The sequence below is a fragment of the Tribolium castaneum genome, chromosome 4 (assembly GCF_031307605.1).
Source record: "Tribolium castaneum strain GA2 chromosome 4, icTriCast1.1, whole genome shotgun sequence".
Lineage (NCBI taxonomy): Eukaryota > Metazoa > Arthropoda > Insecta > Coleoptera > Tenebrionidae > Tribolium > Tribolium castaneum.
In genome coordinates, this window is record NC_087397.1 from 3518708 (window position 1) to 3538598 (window position 19891).

The 19891-nt window shown below is 37.7% G+C and overlaps 1 protein-coding gene across 7 annotated transcripts in view; it reads left to right on the forward strand.

Annotated features, from left to right (window-relative positions):
* Positions 1-19891, forward strand: part of LOC661711 (uncharacterized) — a 130043-nt gene that overhangs the window by 51623 nt on the left and 58529 nt on the right. Inside the window, exon 1 of one of the 7 annotated variants that reach the window (XM_064356466.1) lies at positions 16878-17663. The exons of the other annotated variants lie outside the window; for them this stretch is intronic. Coding sequence (XP_064212536.1) covers positions 17535-17663 — 129 coding nt within the window. The 5' untranslated portion in view covers positions 16878-17534. Of the gene's footprint in view, positions 1-16877; positions 17664-19891 lie in introns of those variants that run through there. 7 annotated transcript variants of the gene reach the window in all.

Below are 19891 nucleotides of genomic sequence, written 5' to 3' on the forward strand. Positions count from 1 at the left end.
GCAATGTTGTCCCACACCTATTCAATTGGTCATAAGTTTGGCGATCTGATGGGCTAAAAAGCCAGTTGGTTTTCTGAGAATCTGCGGTGTAACTTTGATAAATTTATCTCTATAGACGTTGCAAATAATGGCCAAACGTGACATTGTTCACAAACACATTTTCTACTTTTGATTTTGCGTCATATTCATACCATGGACGAAGGGTATACAATACTTTTTCATAATTGCAAATCTTGCCTAAAATCCCGCGAACTCGTCACTGTCGCTTTGAAAACCGATCGGTTTGCGTGTCGTCGTTAAAAGTTGGAGTCTTAGCTCCCAACAAGCGTTCAAAATATGCAAACATGTGTGATGGTCCGGTGATGGGAAAGAGAAACTCCAGTACTTTACTTCTAACTACTACTATAATTTATTAAAACTTGGAATTTGGAATTGACATTAGGTCGTATAGTAACAACTAACTTATTCTGACTGCCCTATAACATAAAAATGATTTCTTATATATAGAGGGATGAAAGGCGATAAGCGGAAGAATGTACAAATAAAAGTGGACTCGAGATAGTAAAGTAATTAGGTACAAAGTTGAACATGCCGGATGTAGATGATACAAATTAAATTTAAGACGTTTGCTAATGATAATGAAAGATGTTTACTAATGATAATGATAATTATAACGTTAAAGGGATATTTATAATGGGTACATTACACATGCGAATATTGAAATACAATAAAATATCCACCAAATGGGGCACATGACAACTGCCAACAACCGAAGGTAACAAGATGACGGACATCGAGGGGATGCACAGACGGATTCGATTTCCCTCGAGACATCCTTACAAGAGGAAAGGGCGGACCGTTGCCAGATACATTTCCAAACCTATTGATTTTTCCATAAAGGGTGCAAAAGAACGAGGCGTTTCGCCGCCTCAGCGAGGTGTTTAATTATAAGGTGATAATGAGCCATGCGGGAATGAAAATGCGTCTTGGACGCTCGAGGGGAGACGGAAACGTGGAAAGGTTTGCAACGTTTCTGGAGTGGCTGATTTTGAGAATGGAATCGGAAAACGGCGACACATACTTATTCATAACATTGCTTTGGTGTTTTAAAATGTCAGAAAAACTCCTGTGAGATATGGTTATTGTCTTTGTTTGTCACTGGTGTTCCTGCTTTGTTTTTCCTCTAATATTACAAATATTGTGTGCTGGGCGAGTTTTGACGGGATCGTTAGACGCTGCAGTATCGATTTCGGGGTGAACGAGCATTAAAAAACACTATATCGAGCCGACTTAGTCGCGTATAATGACCAGATTTCTGTTGTGATAGCTTTAATCATCATTAAGCCACAATGTGTGATGTGAAGTCTCGAGGAGAAACGATGAGTAATTAATTTTAAAAGGCTCATGAATGTAGTATCACTTATTGGCTCCGAATGCATTACTTCTAATCTCGGCTTGTTTATGATGCATTATTCCTCAGTCGATTTTACGATGATCCATTAAATTTAAATGGCCCGGCTATAGTTTCGTATAAGGGAATGTGCAATAAATAATTTTAACATGATTGTTTTTATTGAGCATCTGAAGAACTCACCCTGACCAGTTTTACCACACTAATGACTTATCGATAACTTCGTCAGGCAAGCTGCCAATTGTAGCTAAATGTATATGGCCTCCACTATTGTCTGCAGTCTATTATTTCACCTTATGGGTATTTAATGACCACCTTACAAACTCGTTACATGGTTTTATCCTGAATTAATTTTATCCATATTCATGCATTACCGCCTCCGAATTCAACTCACACATACCTGACCTGGTTCTTTTGTGTAAGGGGAATATTTTACTCTAATAGCTAGACCATAATTCGAGTAATTTCCTACTGTGTAGCGGCATGCAATGCAGACACGCCTTAGGGTTCTTCAATATCAATCTATCGATTGCTGAAAACGACAAACTAAGAAACTTTGAGCCACTACATATTCCCACAGACGAGTTTAAAAGGTTTTAGAAGTACGAGCTTCTTGCTATAAGAACTACATATCCATGTTTTATAATTCTGGAACTAGAAGTGCAAATAGGTGTAAACCCTTACTCCCAAAATACGCGCTATCCTGAGTTAGGTCAGTAAATTGGAGCTAAACAAACCTTTATTTCCTTGCAAGAAGAATTGACATTATTTTTGACTTTCGAGGAATGTAGAATGTTTTTATTTATTGAATGTGATAAAAAACAAACCTGACCTGATCTTTAAAGCAACTCTAAAGACTCTTAAACATGAGAGAATAGACTTCTTTTTTAGTTTGAAGGAGGTTTCGAAAAAACAGAAGAGCATAAAACTTCTTATACGATTTAAGATTTGAATATCGAGGATATGAATTCGTTATTATTGAAATCCTGTAACAATGTCTCGTGCATGACCGAGCACAAATCGTTAAACACAGAGCCGACTTGAGCGACGAAGAAGACGGTAATGAGGTATTTGATCTTGCCAGCCAGCTCTTGGCACGTGACCTTTTTGGTAACCGGGTCAATGCGTTATTTATATAGCCTTTTATCTACTGGCATGGAAGTTTTAAGAAGGTTTACACGTCTCAAGATGGCACTAGAAGAGCAAACTGCAGATTGCCGGAAGTCTATTGGGGCAAATCTCAACAGATATCTCATATTTCTATTAAGAAAAAAGTCGATAGTATCCTTCCCGATTATTCTTCTCCCGTTAGCCACATCAGGGTCATCGTTGATTCAAGATTGGCAAACCATTTTCATCAAAAGTTTGATAGGCTATCACAAACAGACTTCGAAATGGAGTTATGAAAATTGGGAAAAAGTGGGTCAGCGAATTACTTTTCTTCTCCGTTTTGCGAATTAAAAACTTGAGCCGGCACATTAGAATTATTCGCCACGTAGGTATAAAATTATTGCAGTGTCTGCTCGCATTTAAAATTCCGAGGCTATCTCGCTTAGTGCAAACATAAAACAGTGTTTTACATCAAAACATTTGCGCGGGTGCTGATAAAAAGACACTTTCCTCTTTACAGAGGAAGACGTCTGAAAGTTTTAACTAAATTCCTGGCGGGTCGGCAGCTTCTCATGAATCTTGCGGCCCGAGGCGCTTCTCCGACGAGGCCATACAACTTCAGGTGACTTTGTTTCACGCTCACCAGGAATTTGCCCAACTTTGGCCAACAAAAATCTCGAAAGCAACAGTACGCCGATTAGTTATAATTTATCTTGATTCGTTTTCCAAGTGACACCTCGAGGGCTTTACCCTTTTTCCTTATTTATGAGCCACACAAACTGAGATATTTCACCGCCGGAGAGGCGCTAATGAGGGTTCTGGTTGATCAGTTTCACTTTTCGAAAATTTTCAATGGATATGCACCTGAACCCCTCACCTTGCACCGAATACTAGTCATCCCGCTAACGTTATCCCCTTGACCTCGTGCGGACTCGTATTTGTTTCACATGACATTTTCCCAAGCACGACGTCTATATTGATCGGACGGCGTCGCGGCGCACAGCTGAGCGAAGCTTTAGCATCCACTAGCTGCTAACACACGCTTTAACGCTCTCCCGCTTAAGACATTGTTATTGTTTTTGTTCAAGCATGTAAATCGCTTCAATTGAGGCAATCGTTTTAAAAGGACTGCATTTCTCGCGCCGAAAAAGAGATAATCTCGTCCTAAAATGCCTAAAATAATAAGGAACTTCCGCGAGTTGAAAAGTTTATAGTTAATATTTGAAACTGCGGTTCTGCTCAGTTCAAAACTTCCAAGAAGCTCGACGGAAAACGACTCACGAAATGTAGTGCGACGACATTTTTAATTAATACAAATGGACGAACAATCGCTGTTAATGTAATGAGGTGGCTCCAACCAGCTTGATTACACCGAGATTTTACGTTAATCTATCAGAAACTGCACCAATTTCTTAAATTAACGAACAAGTCTTCATTACTTTACCTACAGATGCCTACGATAAAACGTCTTTTTTTCTTTTTTTTGCGAGAAGATATTGGAGCTTTTGATACCTAAAGGGCGATTTCAGATACTTCAAACTTCCAATGTAGCTACAGCTTGTAAATTTTGTATAATAATTTATATGAATTTGAATTAACAATACCATGAAACCTTCATTAACGGACACTTCCCAATAACGGACACCTCTTCACAACGGACATTTTTGACAACGTAACAAAACCTATATTAAAACTTCCACCTCCCATTAGCGGACACCTCCCCACAACGGACAATTAAAGGTTCCCCGCCGGTGTCCGTTGTTGAGAGGTTTTACTGTAGTCGATTTTGGTTCTGAACAAAATATTTTAGTGCCGTAGCTAGACAAGTTGTAGGTCCAAAAGAATTTAAAAAATTAAGGAAAATTGTATTATAATGTTACGAGAGATTTTGGAGAGACAAAGTAAAAAATGTTTGATGGTCACACCTTCGAAAAATGTTGGATTGAGAGCAATTAGATTTCGTTGGATGGTTTGGTTTTAGGTTGGTGTGTTGCTTAAATTGTGTTTGGTTTTGGGTTGAGTAAGTTCTTTCCTGCGCTAGGAATTCCTGCAGCCTCCTTGTACATCAGGAATTCCAGTAATTAAAACCATCAAAGAAGGGGTCGCCCAGACGAGCAAATAAACCAGTGAATCATACCGCAACAAATTTAATCCGCAGCTTAAGAAATTTGAGTTTAGCAAGCAATCAGGAGCGAATATTACGTGTCGGTGCTGTTTGTTCTTGTGGGGGAAGTCCCGATTTTGCAGGACTGGGCGCATTTTACTGAAGTGCCAACCGGTTAAAGCCGAAATTATGATATTTGTGAAGTAACTCGCGGAATTCGTAGTTTGTTTGATCCCGGAGAATTATTGATGAATACCCTCAATGATGTCACGCCGTAATGATTGTGAACTAAATACCTGCATGCATTATTCAACGACTGTGGAATACATTACTGATGTCTTGCCATAGGCTGACAGATCGTTTCCCCACGTGTCTTCTCCCCGACAAACTTGCTTAACCGCATCGCCTTTCCCTGGAGGCGTAATTCTGCTAAAGCCACCGCCGTGGAAAATTAAAATGGCACAGACACAACCCCTTCAATGCGATAACCCATCTTCGGTTTCAAATATCTATGAATATATAACTCGACTTTAAATACAATCATAAGCCGGCTTTCACCGGAATAATAACCTTTCCACATCGGTTCGCCCGCGTTATTGGGTCCAGGATACCCGAGTCTAATTGCCGACAATTTCAAATTGCCAGAAATCATTTTGCGAGCCTCGTCGCTGGATTGCACACATTGAGGAAAAACTATTATGGTTTATTTTATTTCTTAATTTTGCTTATTTACATGAGACTTTTCCCTGTTCGTCGATTCATAAAAATTTATCCAGCACGTGAAAGGAACAATTGTTTCGTCCTTGTGTTAATAAATTATTTGTTGCTTTTGTCACTCCTTGTCCCGCGTCAATCTCTTTCGCCGTGCCTTCGGGCGTTGTTATGTTGAAATTTTCCGGAGATTTGTGTATAAAAAGCCCCCTGACGCCTTTTTGCGCCCTTTCTTGAAAGTTTGGATTTTTCCGATGAGGCTTAAAAGACAGTTATCAAAAGTTGTAAAGTTGTATTTTGAATAACGTTCACTTTTCCATTAAACGGTGCAAATGTAATCGTTTCAAGCTTTCGCCTGGTTTTGAGAAAAGTCTCAAGCTTGGTGCTGCGATTCGTTTCGGAGTATTTACTTTAAATTTAACAAGCGTATTGTACACAGATCCGGCATAAAATATGTGGCGAGTAAAATTCAAACAACGCTCTGCCTTTCTCTGGGACATTGAATATAAATAAAAGCGTAGGAGTTTAAGCTCGTGTATACGATGAATCAAGGCGGATTTTTGGGTGGTTAATCTTCCTGACTTTTATGGTTTAATGTTTTATTGTTTCGTTGTTTAATGGTAGTTTTTGTTGCAGGTAAGTCATCCCAGTGGCGTTTTTACTACTACTATCCTAGTTGCAACTCTAGGTAAGTGAACAATACACAATTAGGACAAGGGGACAGGATTATAAACAACTCCAACTCAATAGGACATAAATTGATGGAATCCCCATCTCTAGCATATAAAATGCAAAATGTACGATGAACAAACAACAGTAGTAACAGCAAAGAATAATAATAGTTTTGGTAGTGATCTTGAGAGTATGCTAGTAAATATTATAATGAAAATGTACAATTTTATTAATTTGTTTTTTTACATTTTAATACAGTCTAAATATTTATAATTCGAAGTACTTTCAAGCTAGTAGGATAGTTTGCGTGTGACTTGTTATGTTAATGTCTCTGTAGCAAATTTATTGTTTTCTCAAGTGCTTCAGAAACGAAGTTTTACTAAAACAGATTATACTGCAATAATATGCATTAGTACCGACCAGTTGCAAATTTTAATTGTAAAATAGTTTAGTGCACTAAACACGTAAATATTATGACAAGTAGCTTCGTGCTCTAGCAAAGTAGTGACGTTAATACGTTAATATTTTGAAACGTAGATTGCGTTTTAATAATTAGAAGAGACCAACAATCACTGCCTAACAGATCAGCACTTAATTTATAATCTAGTTTGAACAATTATTAGCAAGAGCCTAGTTAGAAATTCGCGAGAACATTATCCTTGTAACGTGGGAATAATTTTGTAATTTGTCGTGTTAAGTATCAATTTCGTGAATTACAAACGTTAACAATTTTAGTACAAGTAATGAAGATTTGATTAATTGTGACAATACGTCTTATTTTGTGATAAATGTCTTTAGAACTTCCTGCTGTGTTTTTTTATAAAAAATATTTTCAGTGGTCAATTTATTTCCTGTTGACACAGAGATATACCTCAGACTTGAAATAACACCCAATCAAAACAGGAGCAGGCTTTCGTGTTTACCGACTTTATAAAAAGTCAATAAAAATGTAAACAATGCTGTCGATAAATAAAATGTTCCGGCAGAGGTTTTAATAACGTCCAGCCGCATGTTTTCTCACTTTCCACTCTACTGAATAGTGGAAAATTGAATTTAAAACAAATCGTAAACCTTTTAATGAATCAAAAGCGAATGAAAATTTTACAGCGTATTTTATATCTGAAAACCCCATAAAGTTACTCATTTAGCAGTAAATTTGGTTTAATCGTCTTTTACCGAGTTAAATATCACATAAAATAAATAATACAATATTTCATGGTCAAAACACCGGATCGAGAGTCTTATCGTATAAAACACCGGTGTAGTTACAACCCGGAAACTCAAATGGCACGGGGAAAGAATGTCCATTTTTGAAATACCACCGGGCTGAGCCGGCACTGCATCTTTCATAAGACCGTTGTTTAAATTATTTTGTTAGAGTTTAGGTCGTGATTTGGTGCGGGCTTAGAGCGTAATTTTATCTCTGTGCTCGCTTGAAAATCCAATTTTATCTTTAATTAATCGCACCCCATAAAAAGCGCCGCCAACTAATCTGGCTATTCCGTTCTTGAGGGTGGGTATCGAGGATCCTTTAAGGAAATGCAAGCATCTTAGTCTAGAGGGAGTACATGTTGCGGTATTTAGGCAGGTCCCGCAAGCATCGCAAGGCCGGATCTAGTGTAGCTTAGCTCGTATTGCGGATGATCCCACAGAACCCTGCTGGGACCTGCTAGGTAGGGACACATTAGTGCTTTCACACAACTCCATAGAGTTATTATGCCGGCTCTGAAATATGCACGAGGATATGCCTCGCCGTCACCACGGAAAAACGCTTTTGATGCAAGAGGATGTTAGGCTTGTTATTACGGCCTGGAACGAGCCTTACAGTGCCACTACTGAAATTTATGGTATAAGGCCAGGAGCCAACTGCATGAGGGCTTAATTCAAACTACATGAGGAATTATAGACTCGACTATGTAAATTCTCTATGCGATTAGAGATTTTCATTTACGACATCGAATGGAAAATACGAGATAGCTATTAATAATGGGATATTAAGCCAAACTACTTGCAATATGAATAACAAATCATTTAATGCGGTAATTGCGGACAGAAACAACCAACGCACATTTTGCATAATGACATGTCAGTTTTTGCAAATCCGTTCGACACGCAACAAGACGTACAGTTCGACTATTAAACTAAATTATGACATAGATAATGACGCACAAAGGATTTCATTAAAGATGTTGGAGCTCATCTGCTAGCAGAATAGTGCCACTTAACCCCGGCCTGAGCTGCACTGTCTGCACTACCCCTATACTTGCAATTTACAGCATTACCCGCATATTTAACCCACTTATGGAGCACATAAGATTCGGGTTTTGTAAAACAAAATCTTGCACAAAACTAACGAGGGAAATTACTGATTTCCAAGGTTCCGTCTCGTCTGCTAACGACTTACACCAGTTGCATTGATTAAACCATGCCACTATTTCTGTGATTTTCTAAAAAAAATGTGATCCACATAAACCGCTAGTCGTTTTTAGGAACAAAAATCAAACTGCTAACTCCAGAGCTTTAGCAAAATTTGGCTCATTCTTGATTTATCCATTTTCTTCAAATAAGAAATAATTGAATTAAGTTCGCTTGAAATAACACAAACGTGAATAACGTTAGAGTCTTGGATTGTCGAGTGAATTGTTGAAATTTGCTCTGAATGATGTAAACATGTATTTTAATTAAACTGATGAAAAGGAAGTTTTGGAATGAATTGGAATTTAAGAGATGTATTAATTGTTATCTGTTAATGAAACTAATTTTAACAATGAGTGTAAACATAAAAAATAATAGGCGGTATGAAAATGACCTGAAATCATCAAAAATGTACGAAATGACCTATAGTTTTTAATTAAAGCAAGTAAATTGAGTAGCAATGTAATAGAAGATAAATTGACACGACACTTGATTATTCATTGTTGCTAATTTAATTTCAGAATCACAGACCACTTTGATCGAAAATTTAATTGAAGGCTCGATGGTAAAATTAAGCACTGTTTCGCTAAAGTGCTGCCAGGACTCTCCTTGTGTCTGATGATACTTTTTACGTGTGGGTAAAATTAATAGGATTAGTGCCTGAATTTTATTTTTAGATATTGAGATGTTGTAGCATATTTTAAATTAAGCGTTTTATAGTGCTCTGCAATTTCTTAAATTTCGTTGAAACGTTTTAGCCGCAAGTTTCTGTTTCAAGTGTTTTATCATGTTTTATTTCTTTTGTTGTTATATTTGTGGAGCTTTGTCGTCGTAGAAGACGCCCCACTTTTATCATTGTTGTCATAATGGATAACGACATATTCCGCATGCGATATAATAAAATTGGAAAATAACAATAAGATGCGATCGACATAAATTCCAGATGCAATTTCTCCATATGAAATGTATAAAAATTTATGGAACGGGTCGTCACGTCAAATTGCAGCAATAGCAATAGATCTTTTCGTATACTTCGAACAAAGTCGGTTGTTGAAATCTTGTATTTGTGAGTCAATGTTTGCGAAATTTACAATTTTAATTATCTGCCGATTGCAGGTTCGGTGTTGGTTTTTTTTCGGAAAGAGCTCTCGCCGAACTAATAAAAGTGCACTTAGGACGAGATGATTGCTCGATTCTAAGTTGAATGTGTGCGGTGTTGGTTATTAATATCCGTGTTCAGCAGACCAGATAATTACATTTTTTCGAGTAAAGTTTCCTCTGTATGGAAACACGTCGTAGAGAAGTTGTGGTTATTAGCATAATGGTGGAATTTGTCTTGAGTTTATTCCAAGTGTACCAGTTTTCGCTTGGATTTATATGTTAATTTCGTAGAAGCGTGTTTCCAGTTTTAAAATGCGTCTATATCAGCCGTATATAAGGCAATTAATGACGAAAATATTTTAATCTAATTGCCCCGAGACTCGAACCAGTTGCTGGAAGACGCCGCTGATTTATCACCATTGCACATTTTTTTCTACCAATTCTCTAAGTTCTGCCTCTTGGCTTCCACCGTCTGAGAATACGAACGAACGAAAGTTTACCGGCGCTGTGTAATTTGTTTTTTCCTAGAGGTGGATCGATGAAAGACAAGTCGGTGGGCAAATAGTTGGTTAAATATTTAACCTCGGTTTCCCGACGCTACCCCCGATCTTGGTGGTAATTATTTCTTTAAACACCATTATGCGCCGTTTTCCCGGTGCAGTGTTTAACCGGGGAAAATAGTAGGTAACCAAATGCATAATTCTTTAAAGCAGTCTAAATAGAAATTAATAAAGGGCGACTTATAAATATTCAAAATGCAAATGAGTGTTTGTGAATTTAATTCACAACTTCCCTGTTTACCCCTTCACCTACTATTTAATTAAATTTCTATGCATGCGTTTTTGGTGTACTGCTAACTCGAAAATTAAACTGAAAATTTAATCGCTATTATCAATCAATTCACTGGAGCTATTTAACATGATAATTAACTACCACCATTTGCATAAAATACGAATAAATATAATACAAATTTTGAATATTTAATTGCTGGATAACAGACTTTTCTGAAGTTATTAATTTCGCTAATTTGTATGAATCTGTTCATGGACCTGTCGAATAACTGCCGCACATCATGCACATGAACGCTCAAGCTATAAAACAACGTAAATTAGTTAAGCTCAGGCGCATATACCTATTTGCGAAGTTAAATATAATTAAACACCACTAACTCATATTTTACACGCCGTATTTGCAAATATACTAAAACAGATACTTAGTTAATGAGGTTGTTTACGACCAGCCACTAAAAGGAAAACTTTATAACGGGCCAGCTAAATTACCCAATTAGACATCCTCCGAGCTGACACCATACCGTTACATCAAAATCAAAATACAAGTCACCCACCCGCCAGCTTTTTTTTTTTCAAATCCTTCCCAAATCGGAATAAATATGAAGTTGGGAAGCAGGAGATCAGTAAATTATTGTCTCTAATTTTTAATTTTTATTCTTTTAGTTGAAAGTCTAGTTATTACTAGGAGTTAAAACCAAAAATCCGTTTTATTATTCTTCTGAAATCGCCCCAGAGGGAAGTTTTAAGCGGTGCTCAGTAAGAGCAGTATTTGTGGCAGAAAGGAAGCGATAAAATTTACATTTCCGCTATTGCCAACGATTTTTTCCGCAGCGGCTTCATTTGGTCGTGGACTTAACTCAATCCGGGCGAAACGTGCTTAATTAATTGTTGCTACAAATGGACAATAGTTGTCCTAGACCCTTTGTAATGTATCCCCAAACGCCCAGTAAAATTAAGCTTAGTTGGCAAAGAGGATAAAGGTAAGAGAATCTCCTTACATTCGGAGCCTCGACAGAAAATGATTTACTCCCGCAGTGAGTAGTTCTTTTCCCCTAAGCCTGTTGAATTTTTATTTGCATTTTTCGCGTCTGATGTCGCGAGTTTGTGTCTTTTCGGGAGGCCGCTTTGGAATTGCAGTTAATAGGGTGCGTTTTGGGTGTGAAACAGCATCTGCGTTATAACTCAATAATACCCTTTATAAGAGCATTCCAGTGTAAAGTGGCGCCGTTTGTGACATGTTTGCGCGTGTAAACTGATGTCTCCGGCAAATACTCCGCCATTTCAATCCGTTTGTTTTATTACGAGGGTGTGTTATGGCAGGCGCAGATTTAAACTACTGAATTTCCCCTTATTTCTGTGAAATATGCGTCTCCCTTTCTACGATCCGACTAAATTAATGTCTATTGTGGAATAGTTTCGGAATGCTGAGGGCAGGTTCGGTCGCGTTACCAACGCCCGAATCCACTTTTTCAATTTTTATTTGGCGGGCACGAATTTATGACGGTGGTAAAACACGGCGATCATTTTTTCCAGGATTGCGTTGTAAAATCAACAATTTTGGCCTTAATGGGCAGTTCGACGAATGGCGGGTTTAACATCATTTGTCAATTGATCGAAATGACAAGAGCAGAAGTTTTTAAAGGATAGATGCTGCAATTAATTTAGGGGAGGGCTGCGGATGGAAGTTTTCGGTGTAGTCACCAGTGGTGTAATGGAATTAAGTTCCAAATTGCACTAAGACGTTACTCCGTACTTTATTATCGTTATTATAGACAACTATAAAGCCACATCCTCATAGCATGAACTATAAAATAATGGAATAGTCGCCGGCAAATGTGTGTGACAAGTGCGGAAAGAGCAAGGATGGCGCACTCTAAGGAGAATATGAAAGGGAAATGATGAGGAAGGAGATTGCACTAAGATTGCACCGACGATAAAGCGAGCATTGTGCATACATTATTCTCATTACGATATCTAGTGACATCATTTAGGAGTTGGCAAAGGGGTTCCCCGGTTTCTGTCAAGCGCACCGGCTTATATTGAAATCTAAGTTATGCCGGCCGTTCTTTTTATTAAAATTTGTATTACGAACTTAATGCGACATTACCCACAAAAGGAACGAAGACGGATTCTGCTCAGATGGAGGATTTATCCTCCATCAGTCTTCAGTCCAATTTCAGAAACACACCTGCTAGCACGTGCCTTCGAAGACGTCAAAGGTCTTTGATAAACGAATGCCTTGCCGATTAATAAATGAAATCGTGATGGAAGAATGACAGAAAGGGTCGAGCCGATCAACCGCTTTTGATTAACGAAGCCAATTCGGCTCGCACTCGCTTGCTCCTGAATACCAAAAGAAACCGATCGAAAAAATTAATTTTACAAAATTTTAAAGAAATCAGAGACATGAAAAATAATATAAAAATCTATAAACATTAACGGCTAAGTTTCTCAAATGAATTTTTTTGCCTAAACGTAAAAAAATTGACTTTGTAAATGAATTTTCAGCTAATAACTTTAATGTTACACTTATTAGAACATTATTTGCAATTCCACAAACTTTTTTGGGCAATATTTGAAGTTGGGCTTAATTTCAAAACCAATGTAATTAATTTTGGAACACGGATTAATTATTTCAAAATTAATAACGAGAGCGTATAATAAACTTCAAACAATATTTAAAATTGGTAACAATATTATATTTGCAGTAGTTAATTGTAAACAAATAGACATTGCCTTCACTAGATGCGGGGTACATTGTTTTTAGAGTTAAAAAATCTGTCGTCAATAAGTTTTAATTGTCACATTGTTTGAATGTGTAATCTGAAAATCAATAATGTTATTAATATTAAAAATTCGTTTCATTGTTGTTAATTTTTTAATTTGCATAAAAGCAAATCCTTGTTAGGGTTGAATCTGGTAATTGATTCGGTGGAAAAGTTGGATCCATACATTACTGCAAGACACGTTCTTTGGTCGTAAATATGAAATATTTCGGCACGTTTAAACTGGAAATCTACTAACAGATAGAAGGTATTCCAGCCGTCCGTGTATCATTTTATTTGTGTTTTTGGTTGCCAAGACAAGAAATGCGAAAATTGATGCGCTGCGAGTTGATTTGTTCGCACCATGTCTGAGTTTAATCTCAGTATTCTTCCAGATTCTTATAACGTGAAAGGGTTGAGATTGATTGAGATGAATTTCCAGTCGCGTTATGTCTGGATGGTGCTAATAAATTCCTCTGGAACAGCACGTAAGCCGGCGAGTAAAGTGTTGTAACGATTAGATATGCATGTCTGAATTGCAGGTAGGTATATCCGACAAACAGATTTGTCTAAATCAAACACGAAATGCAAGTGAACGTGTCCAATTTGTTGCAATGATAGACTTAGGTCACGTAGCTCTCTTAAAACTCGTGCAAGGTAATTTGATGCAGAAGAGCCACAATGTATATCCAGGGGATTATTTATGGGCAATGCGAAGTCGCTATTAAAATGTAGACCGTAAATCCTAGAAAGCGTCTTTCACGGAACGAAATTAATTTTTCGTTTGGTGCATACAGATACGGTCACAACATAAATCACACGCCAAGATAATTGTGAGGGTGGTAGATTCACGCTAGCTAAGGAACGGCAATGCGCGCTGCGGCGGCGGCTATCTTGCCTTATATTTCAATTAGCTCGGTTTTAAACATGCTAAGATATTTGCAAATTGGAGCCGTGGATCTTCATCGTACTCGTTAACCAAAATAATCTATTCTCCATCCGTGACCTGAAACTTATTTTTGCTTTCTTCGCGCATTGGCGTCTCGTGCGGAACTCGTCTCAGGCTCCAGGGCCGTATTGGTCCCCACTTCATCACAAATTTTTATCAGAAGCACAGAAAAGATTTCAAAACAAAACTTACGAAATAAACTACTACCTATACGAATAAAATAAACCTTCTCATTTGATTCTAAATCTGGAGCAGTAAATATGAATTTCGTGGTATAATCTTCTTTACAAATTTTCGAAAAAGTGTTTGCCAGAGAAGACAAAGGGGTTTTAATTCTGAATTTTGCATAAATAATCTAAAGAACTTTTGATCTTTTTATTTTAACAGAAAAATGCCACTAAAATCCGTCCAACAAATGTTCTTAAGACCAAGAAATGTGTTTTGACTAGTCCGGCCCTGCCGTACGAAGAAGGAACGTGCCATTTCATTAATTTCGATGAAGGAGCCTTTCAGTGCGAATCGTTCAATTAAATAATTATGTTGTCTACGGTCGTGGAAATAAACTAGTGGATTATCGTCGGTTTAGAGTGGAGGAAATTGCGCCCGAATACAGACGAATGTTTATCATTAAGTCCTTGAACTATAATGCAATCAGGGAGTCTGGAGAACGTCTCATTAGTCTTAATCCTGCCTACAGAAGTCTTTTGTTGTATGTGTATACAGAACAGATAACGAATGAAGTTGCTAAAACTGTCCATTGTTGATAGGATCTGCCACCACGCAGCACAGTTAATCCTATTACGATTATAAAGACTTCCCCGAGCTGTGTGTTAAACCTACAAGGGTTCTGCATCATTGATGCCCAAGCTTGACGAAATAAAATCGGCCGTTTGCACGTACATCATTTTTTCTCGAGTGTATCGACCGCAAAAGTAAATCAATTTCGCCCTGTTAGCGTGATATTTGGTCATGACCACCGTACAAACAAGAACATCAAACTCAGTTATAGTATAACCTGCAATTAACCTAATTATCGGATTACACAATATTCACAGTCGTGGTTTCTGATTTAATTCTATAAATCAGAAGCACATACACGAGACTGGAATAATAACTGCTGAATTCGACATGTTGTTCCAGTTAATTCGGCGCAACCACACAGAAGTCACAAAGTTACGATACTGTGCACACAACGAACGTGGCTAGGTCTTTATTTCCTCGCTAAACTATGAGAATATTTGCAAATTTACAAGAAAAGTTACGAGCCTGTCGCCACACCTACCTGTAAATTATATGCACTTGCTGCAATCATAAATCGCTGATAACTATGCGGTCTCAGAGTCGAAATGAATCACGGCCTTTATCGATAAAATTGGAAATAATTGCGCTGGGACTTTACTCTTAATGGAATATTTTTAAAGCAATTACGGTGATAAATGGCGGGTTTCGTCAATGCTTTTTCTGGGGAGATAAATCGTCCGAAAAATTTTTCCCTGCCAGGAGATAAAATGTATGTCATTATTTTTGGGGCTGCAATTAGTGGACGTTTGATTTGTATCAAACTCCTGATCTCAATTTATTGAAGACCGGACTGGGGAGAACTTTATTGGTTTTGTTATGCCCTATTGCTGCACTGAAAACTGATCAGTCTCTTTCACTGGAATCACATACCATTGATCAGCTGCTAATCGGCCATCGATTCATCGCACTCTTCATAAAGGATGTGGGTAATCGGATATCGATAGCAGTTGCCAACTTGCACCAATGGCCATTTTTTCAGTTCAAATTTTGGAGGACAATAGCTATTAGTACAATTTTTTCGTTTTCAAAAATATTCCTTGAAATGCGTCAAGGCGTTCGCAAATATAAGAATAACTGTTCATGCTTGCTAACGCTTTTAAATTCTCTTTGAGGCAACTAGAGCACATAAAGGCACCTGTTAGTTAAATTTGTAGCAATTTGATGCGCGTATTTACTCACGTTACGGGCGCATATGTTGTACGTCCCTGATATTAATTAAATGACCCTCGTAATGTCCCTTTAATGCATCGTCCTAGTTTTCTGATGCAATATATAAGGGAAGAAATAGCACGTCACGGAAAGAAAAATTATATTGGGAAAATTTCATAACCAATTTCTCCAGCACCGTCGTGAAAAAATGTTGATATCGCTTTCATTGTGTTTTCTTTCCCCTCGAGTTTCACAAAAATTGCGATAAATAAAATGTTTCGTGTGTGTTAAATCAGTGCATAAAACTTCGATCTGTCAGAATTCAAAGGATTTGCTCCTAAAAATTGCCGTGCACAAAGCACTCACCCCGCTAATATTCATTAAAAATATCCGCCAAAACAGCCTTGAGTAATTTATATTTATTGTGCGTTTTAAAGCTTCCGCGCTCGCTTTCTATTCAGGATCGATACAGTAAAAATGAATGAACCGTTTAATGGTCCTCAACGTGCCGAAGTCACTCCAGTTTAAAAGGCCGAGAGGATCAAACTCATTTGAGTCAAAGGAAATTCTTGAAATAATGTCGCAAGTCGCAAACTTGCAGACACGTCCTAAACCGATCAACAAACGGTATTTGCATAAATTGTGCCTGGTTTCTTGTACCACATCAATCTTTAATTTACTCTTCGTTTTATCGCAACTACTGTAAATATTGACTGCGAGGGAAGAATGAATAGACACTCCCCGAGATGATATCAAATGAACAGGTAATGTGGAGGATCCACGTAACAAGACTGGAAACGTGAATTTAAGAGGATTCCGTTGGAAAAATAGGGTTACACAGACGCTCCCACTTCCCAGAGTATTATTAAAACACTCATCAGATATATCAGGTTTCTTCAGCAATCAGCACGACATGCAGCTCAAAACAGGGTGGTGAAACCTAAATGCACCAAGCCAAGTATAGGCGCCAAATTCAAAATCGACTGTAGTTCGGCTTGCTATCGCAGATGTCGCACACACGTATAGTCAATTTTAGCGAAGCTACCTATAATATCGGCAGAAATTAACAGTGGACCTGTGACAGTTGCCATTGTGTAAATCGCCATTTTGTGCTTGGTTTGTTTGGTGTTCGCCCTCGGCTTTGTTTTATGTGAAATTAGTACTGTTTTGTGGTTTTTTTCGTGTGTGTGCTTTTTTGAACTTTTTTATTGTGGGAATATAAATAATTTGATGGATCAATCATTAGTTTATAGTTATCGTATCGTGTATATTGACTAGTGATAATAAATTTTTATTACAAGTTTATTGTCTTTATTTATTCTCATATTTTATTTTTCGTATTCTTTGTAAATATTCAGCAACAATAGTTGTCTAACATCAGAAAGTGTTATTAGCAACTATTGTTGTGAATATTTACAAACAATACGAAAAATGCAATCAAACTTTAAAAGAAAAGTAACTACGGGCAATTCAAATCGCCCGCCGATAACGCTTAGTACGCGCTGGCAACAATAGATGTGCTAGTGACACTTTCGCTCTATCCGGACAAGGACAGATGCGTTTCTGTAAAACCTGTTATTCTGTGGCTCAAAACGATCGAGTCGTGAGTCGTGAGACCAGTTTATTAGCGTTATGCGAGTGCAGGACATACCTCATTTGCACGAGGACTAATTATAAACAGCAGGTGAACCCATTCATTCGTTTTGTTTAATAGCTGCGGTTTTTTGCGCTCATAAAAGCACAATACATCGTGCGGCAATTATGACATTAGATTGATAACAATTTTATGGACTGTTCACCGTCAAAAATTGTAAAATTTACTGAGCTTCTTTTAATTTGGGCCTAAAAATGCGTGCACGTGAGCAGGTTGATGGTTTCAGCGGTTTACGATTAATGTGCAAGAAAGAACTCGGGGCGAATAGCGCCAAATTATGAGGAAACCGAGCGAATGACTGGCCTACCAGCCACCAAATTGCCTAATTTGGCCCTTTTTGTGAGGGTACGCACAATTTTCAGCGGATGTTAAGTCTTTTGGCGGAGAAAAAAGTATTCACCAGATGTTGGAATTGTGATTGTAGCTTCTTTCGTATTTTTCTGACTGGTGACTTAATCCCAGGTAATCTAAAGTTCCAACAAAGAAATACTTGTCATGCCTTTGGGTTATTTTATCCGTTTGAAGTGTTTTCGTTAAAATATGTCCTGTATTCGTTTACAACATACAAAACACCACGATATGGTGAAAGTAACAATTGAAATAAGACGTCAGCCATAAACCAACTGCTGGAAAGAAATCCTTATTTGTATTCTATAGATTACACGTCGTGGGTTGTCTTTAGTGGAGAAAACATGTTCGTTGGAATAAAATCGGCTAAGTATAAGGAGACGTTGGATTCAATTGATTTTTAAATTATTGCCTGTTACGACCTTCTTCTTCTTTAATGACCAGAAGTTAGAGCCGAAACGCTCTCACGTACGGGCAACAGCTTGCCCAACTAATTAATAAATCGTTCCTGATTAATGATTGGTGGTGCGGTAGTGCTGTATAAATTACTTAAATACGGCCAATAACTCATAGTTTTTCTGATTAATGAACCTTTTATCCCAGTTGATGTGTTTATAGAAATTGTTCGTTTACTTAAACAAATGGCTTCGATTTATTACCATCGTACTAATCGTAATTAGATCTGAGAATATTTCGTTTCCTCAACAGTATAAAATATCACACTTTGATGTTGTCTCTGCCGTTATGGTTGTGACCACCAGAAACTTTTTCCAGTCCTTTTCGGCTTTAGCAATAAATCCTCATCAAAAGTCATTAAAACTTGACTTCAAGTCAAGTCAAGTTTTAATGCGCTTCAGTGCCGAATTTTTAATCACGACGATAGAAATTCATTTGCATCGGAAGCCAAAAACAGGACCGATGGCGATTTGTTGTCGCTGATTTGGTTTAATGGATTTCCAATCCGCTCTCCTATGTCAATTAGTTCTATATAAAATTAATTAATGTGTGTGCTAAATAAGATTTACGACTTCAATAATGACCTTCGAGCAAGTGACCGGGTAATTGGTGACCCGAACGATATCACACTCGGGCCAGCCTGCTACTGGTTAATTAACGACCATAACACTAAAGTTTGTAGTATTTAGAGCAACATCGTAAATCTAACATACTAAAATTCTCACCAGTTGAATATTCATGCCCTAATCTCCGCACCGATCCTTTATAAAACACACAACATCGCTCATACTGCCACCTTTAAATAAAACGAGCTGCACGTCCGAAATTCACCCGGAGAATAGCAGAAACAAAACGGTCTTTTCCTAATAGCTGCGGAAGCTTTTTCATTTCGCTAATCCGAGAGAATGCGCTTTTCGTCCTCTAGTGGTATGCTAATATCCTTCCGGAACTATTTCCGGGTCCCGATATCCGGTTATTGTCGTGACGCCACTTCAGGAAACCTCGATTTATGTTATTGAGCTCAGACTATTAATTCTCAACCGATAATCAGGCGGTTTTTTCAGCTAGTCGTCAGGACACAAAAGGATACGCAAATACGGCTCATTGTTTGCAAATATCCTTTAATCTAGTGCAAATAGTGTTTCGTTTCACGTTGAAACTTTAGTTACAAAGGCCAGAAAAGTATAGCACGGCCCACTCTCCTTTTACGAACAAGTTTATTTTCATGTCCTGAAACCTTTTTGCAGTTGTCTGGTTTCACGGTCTCTCAATTTGCAATGGAAATGCCAGATTACATTTCATACAAATACACATTATTAAACAATAACGTCACGTTTTTACACCGTATATCGACCGCTTAAGCACGAAATAAACCTCGTTGGGAACAAATTATTCTGATAGACGGTGCATTTTTCCTCCTCATCAGTCATCATAAACAGATCGCAGATTTGGAT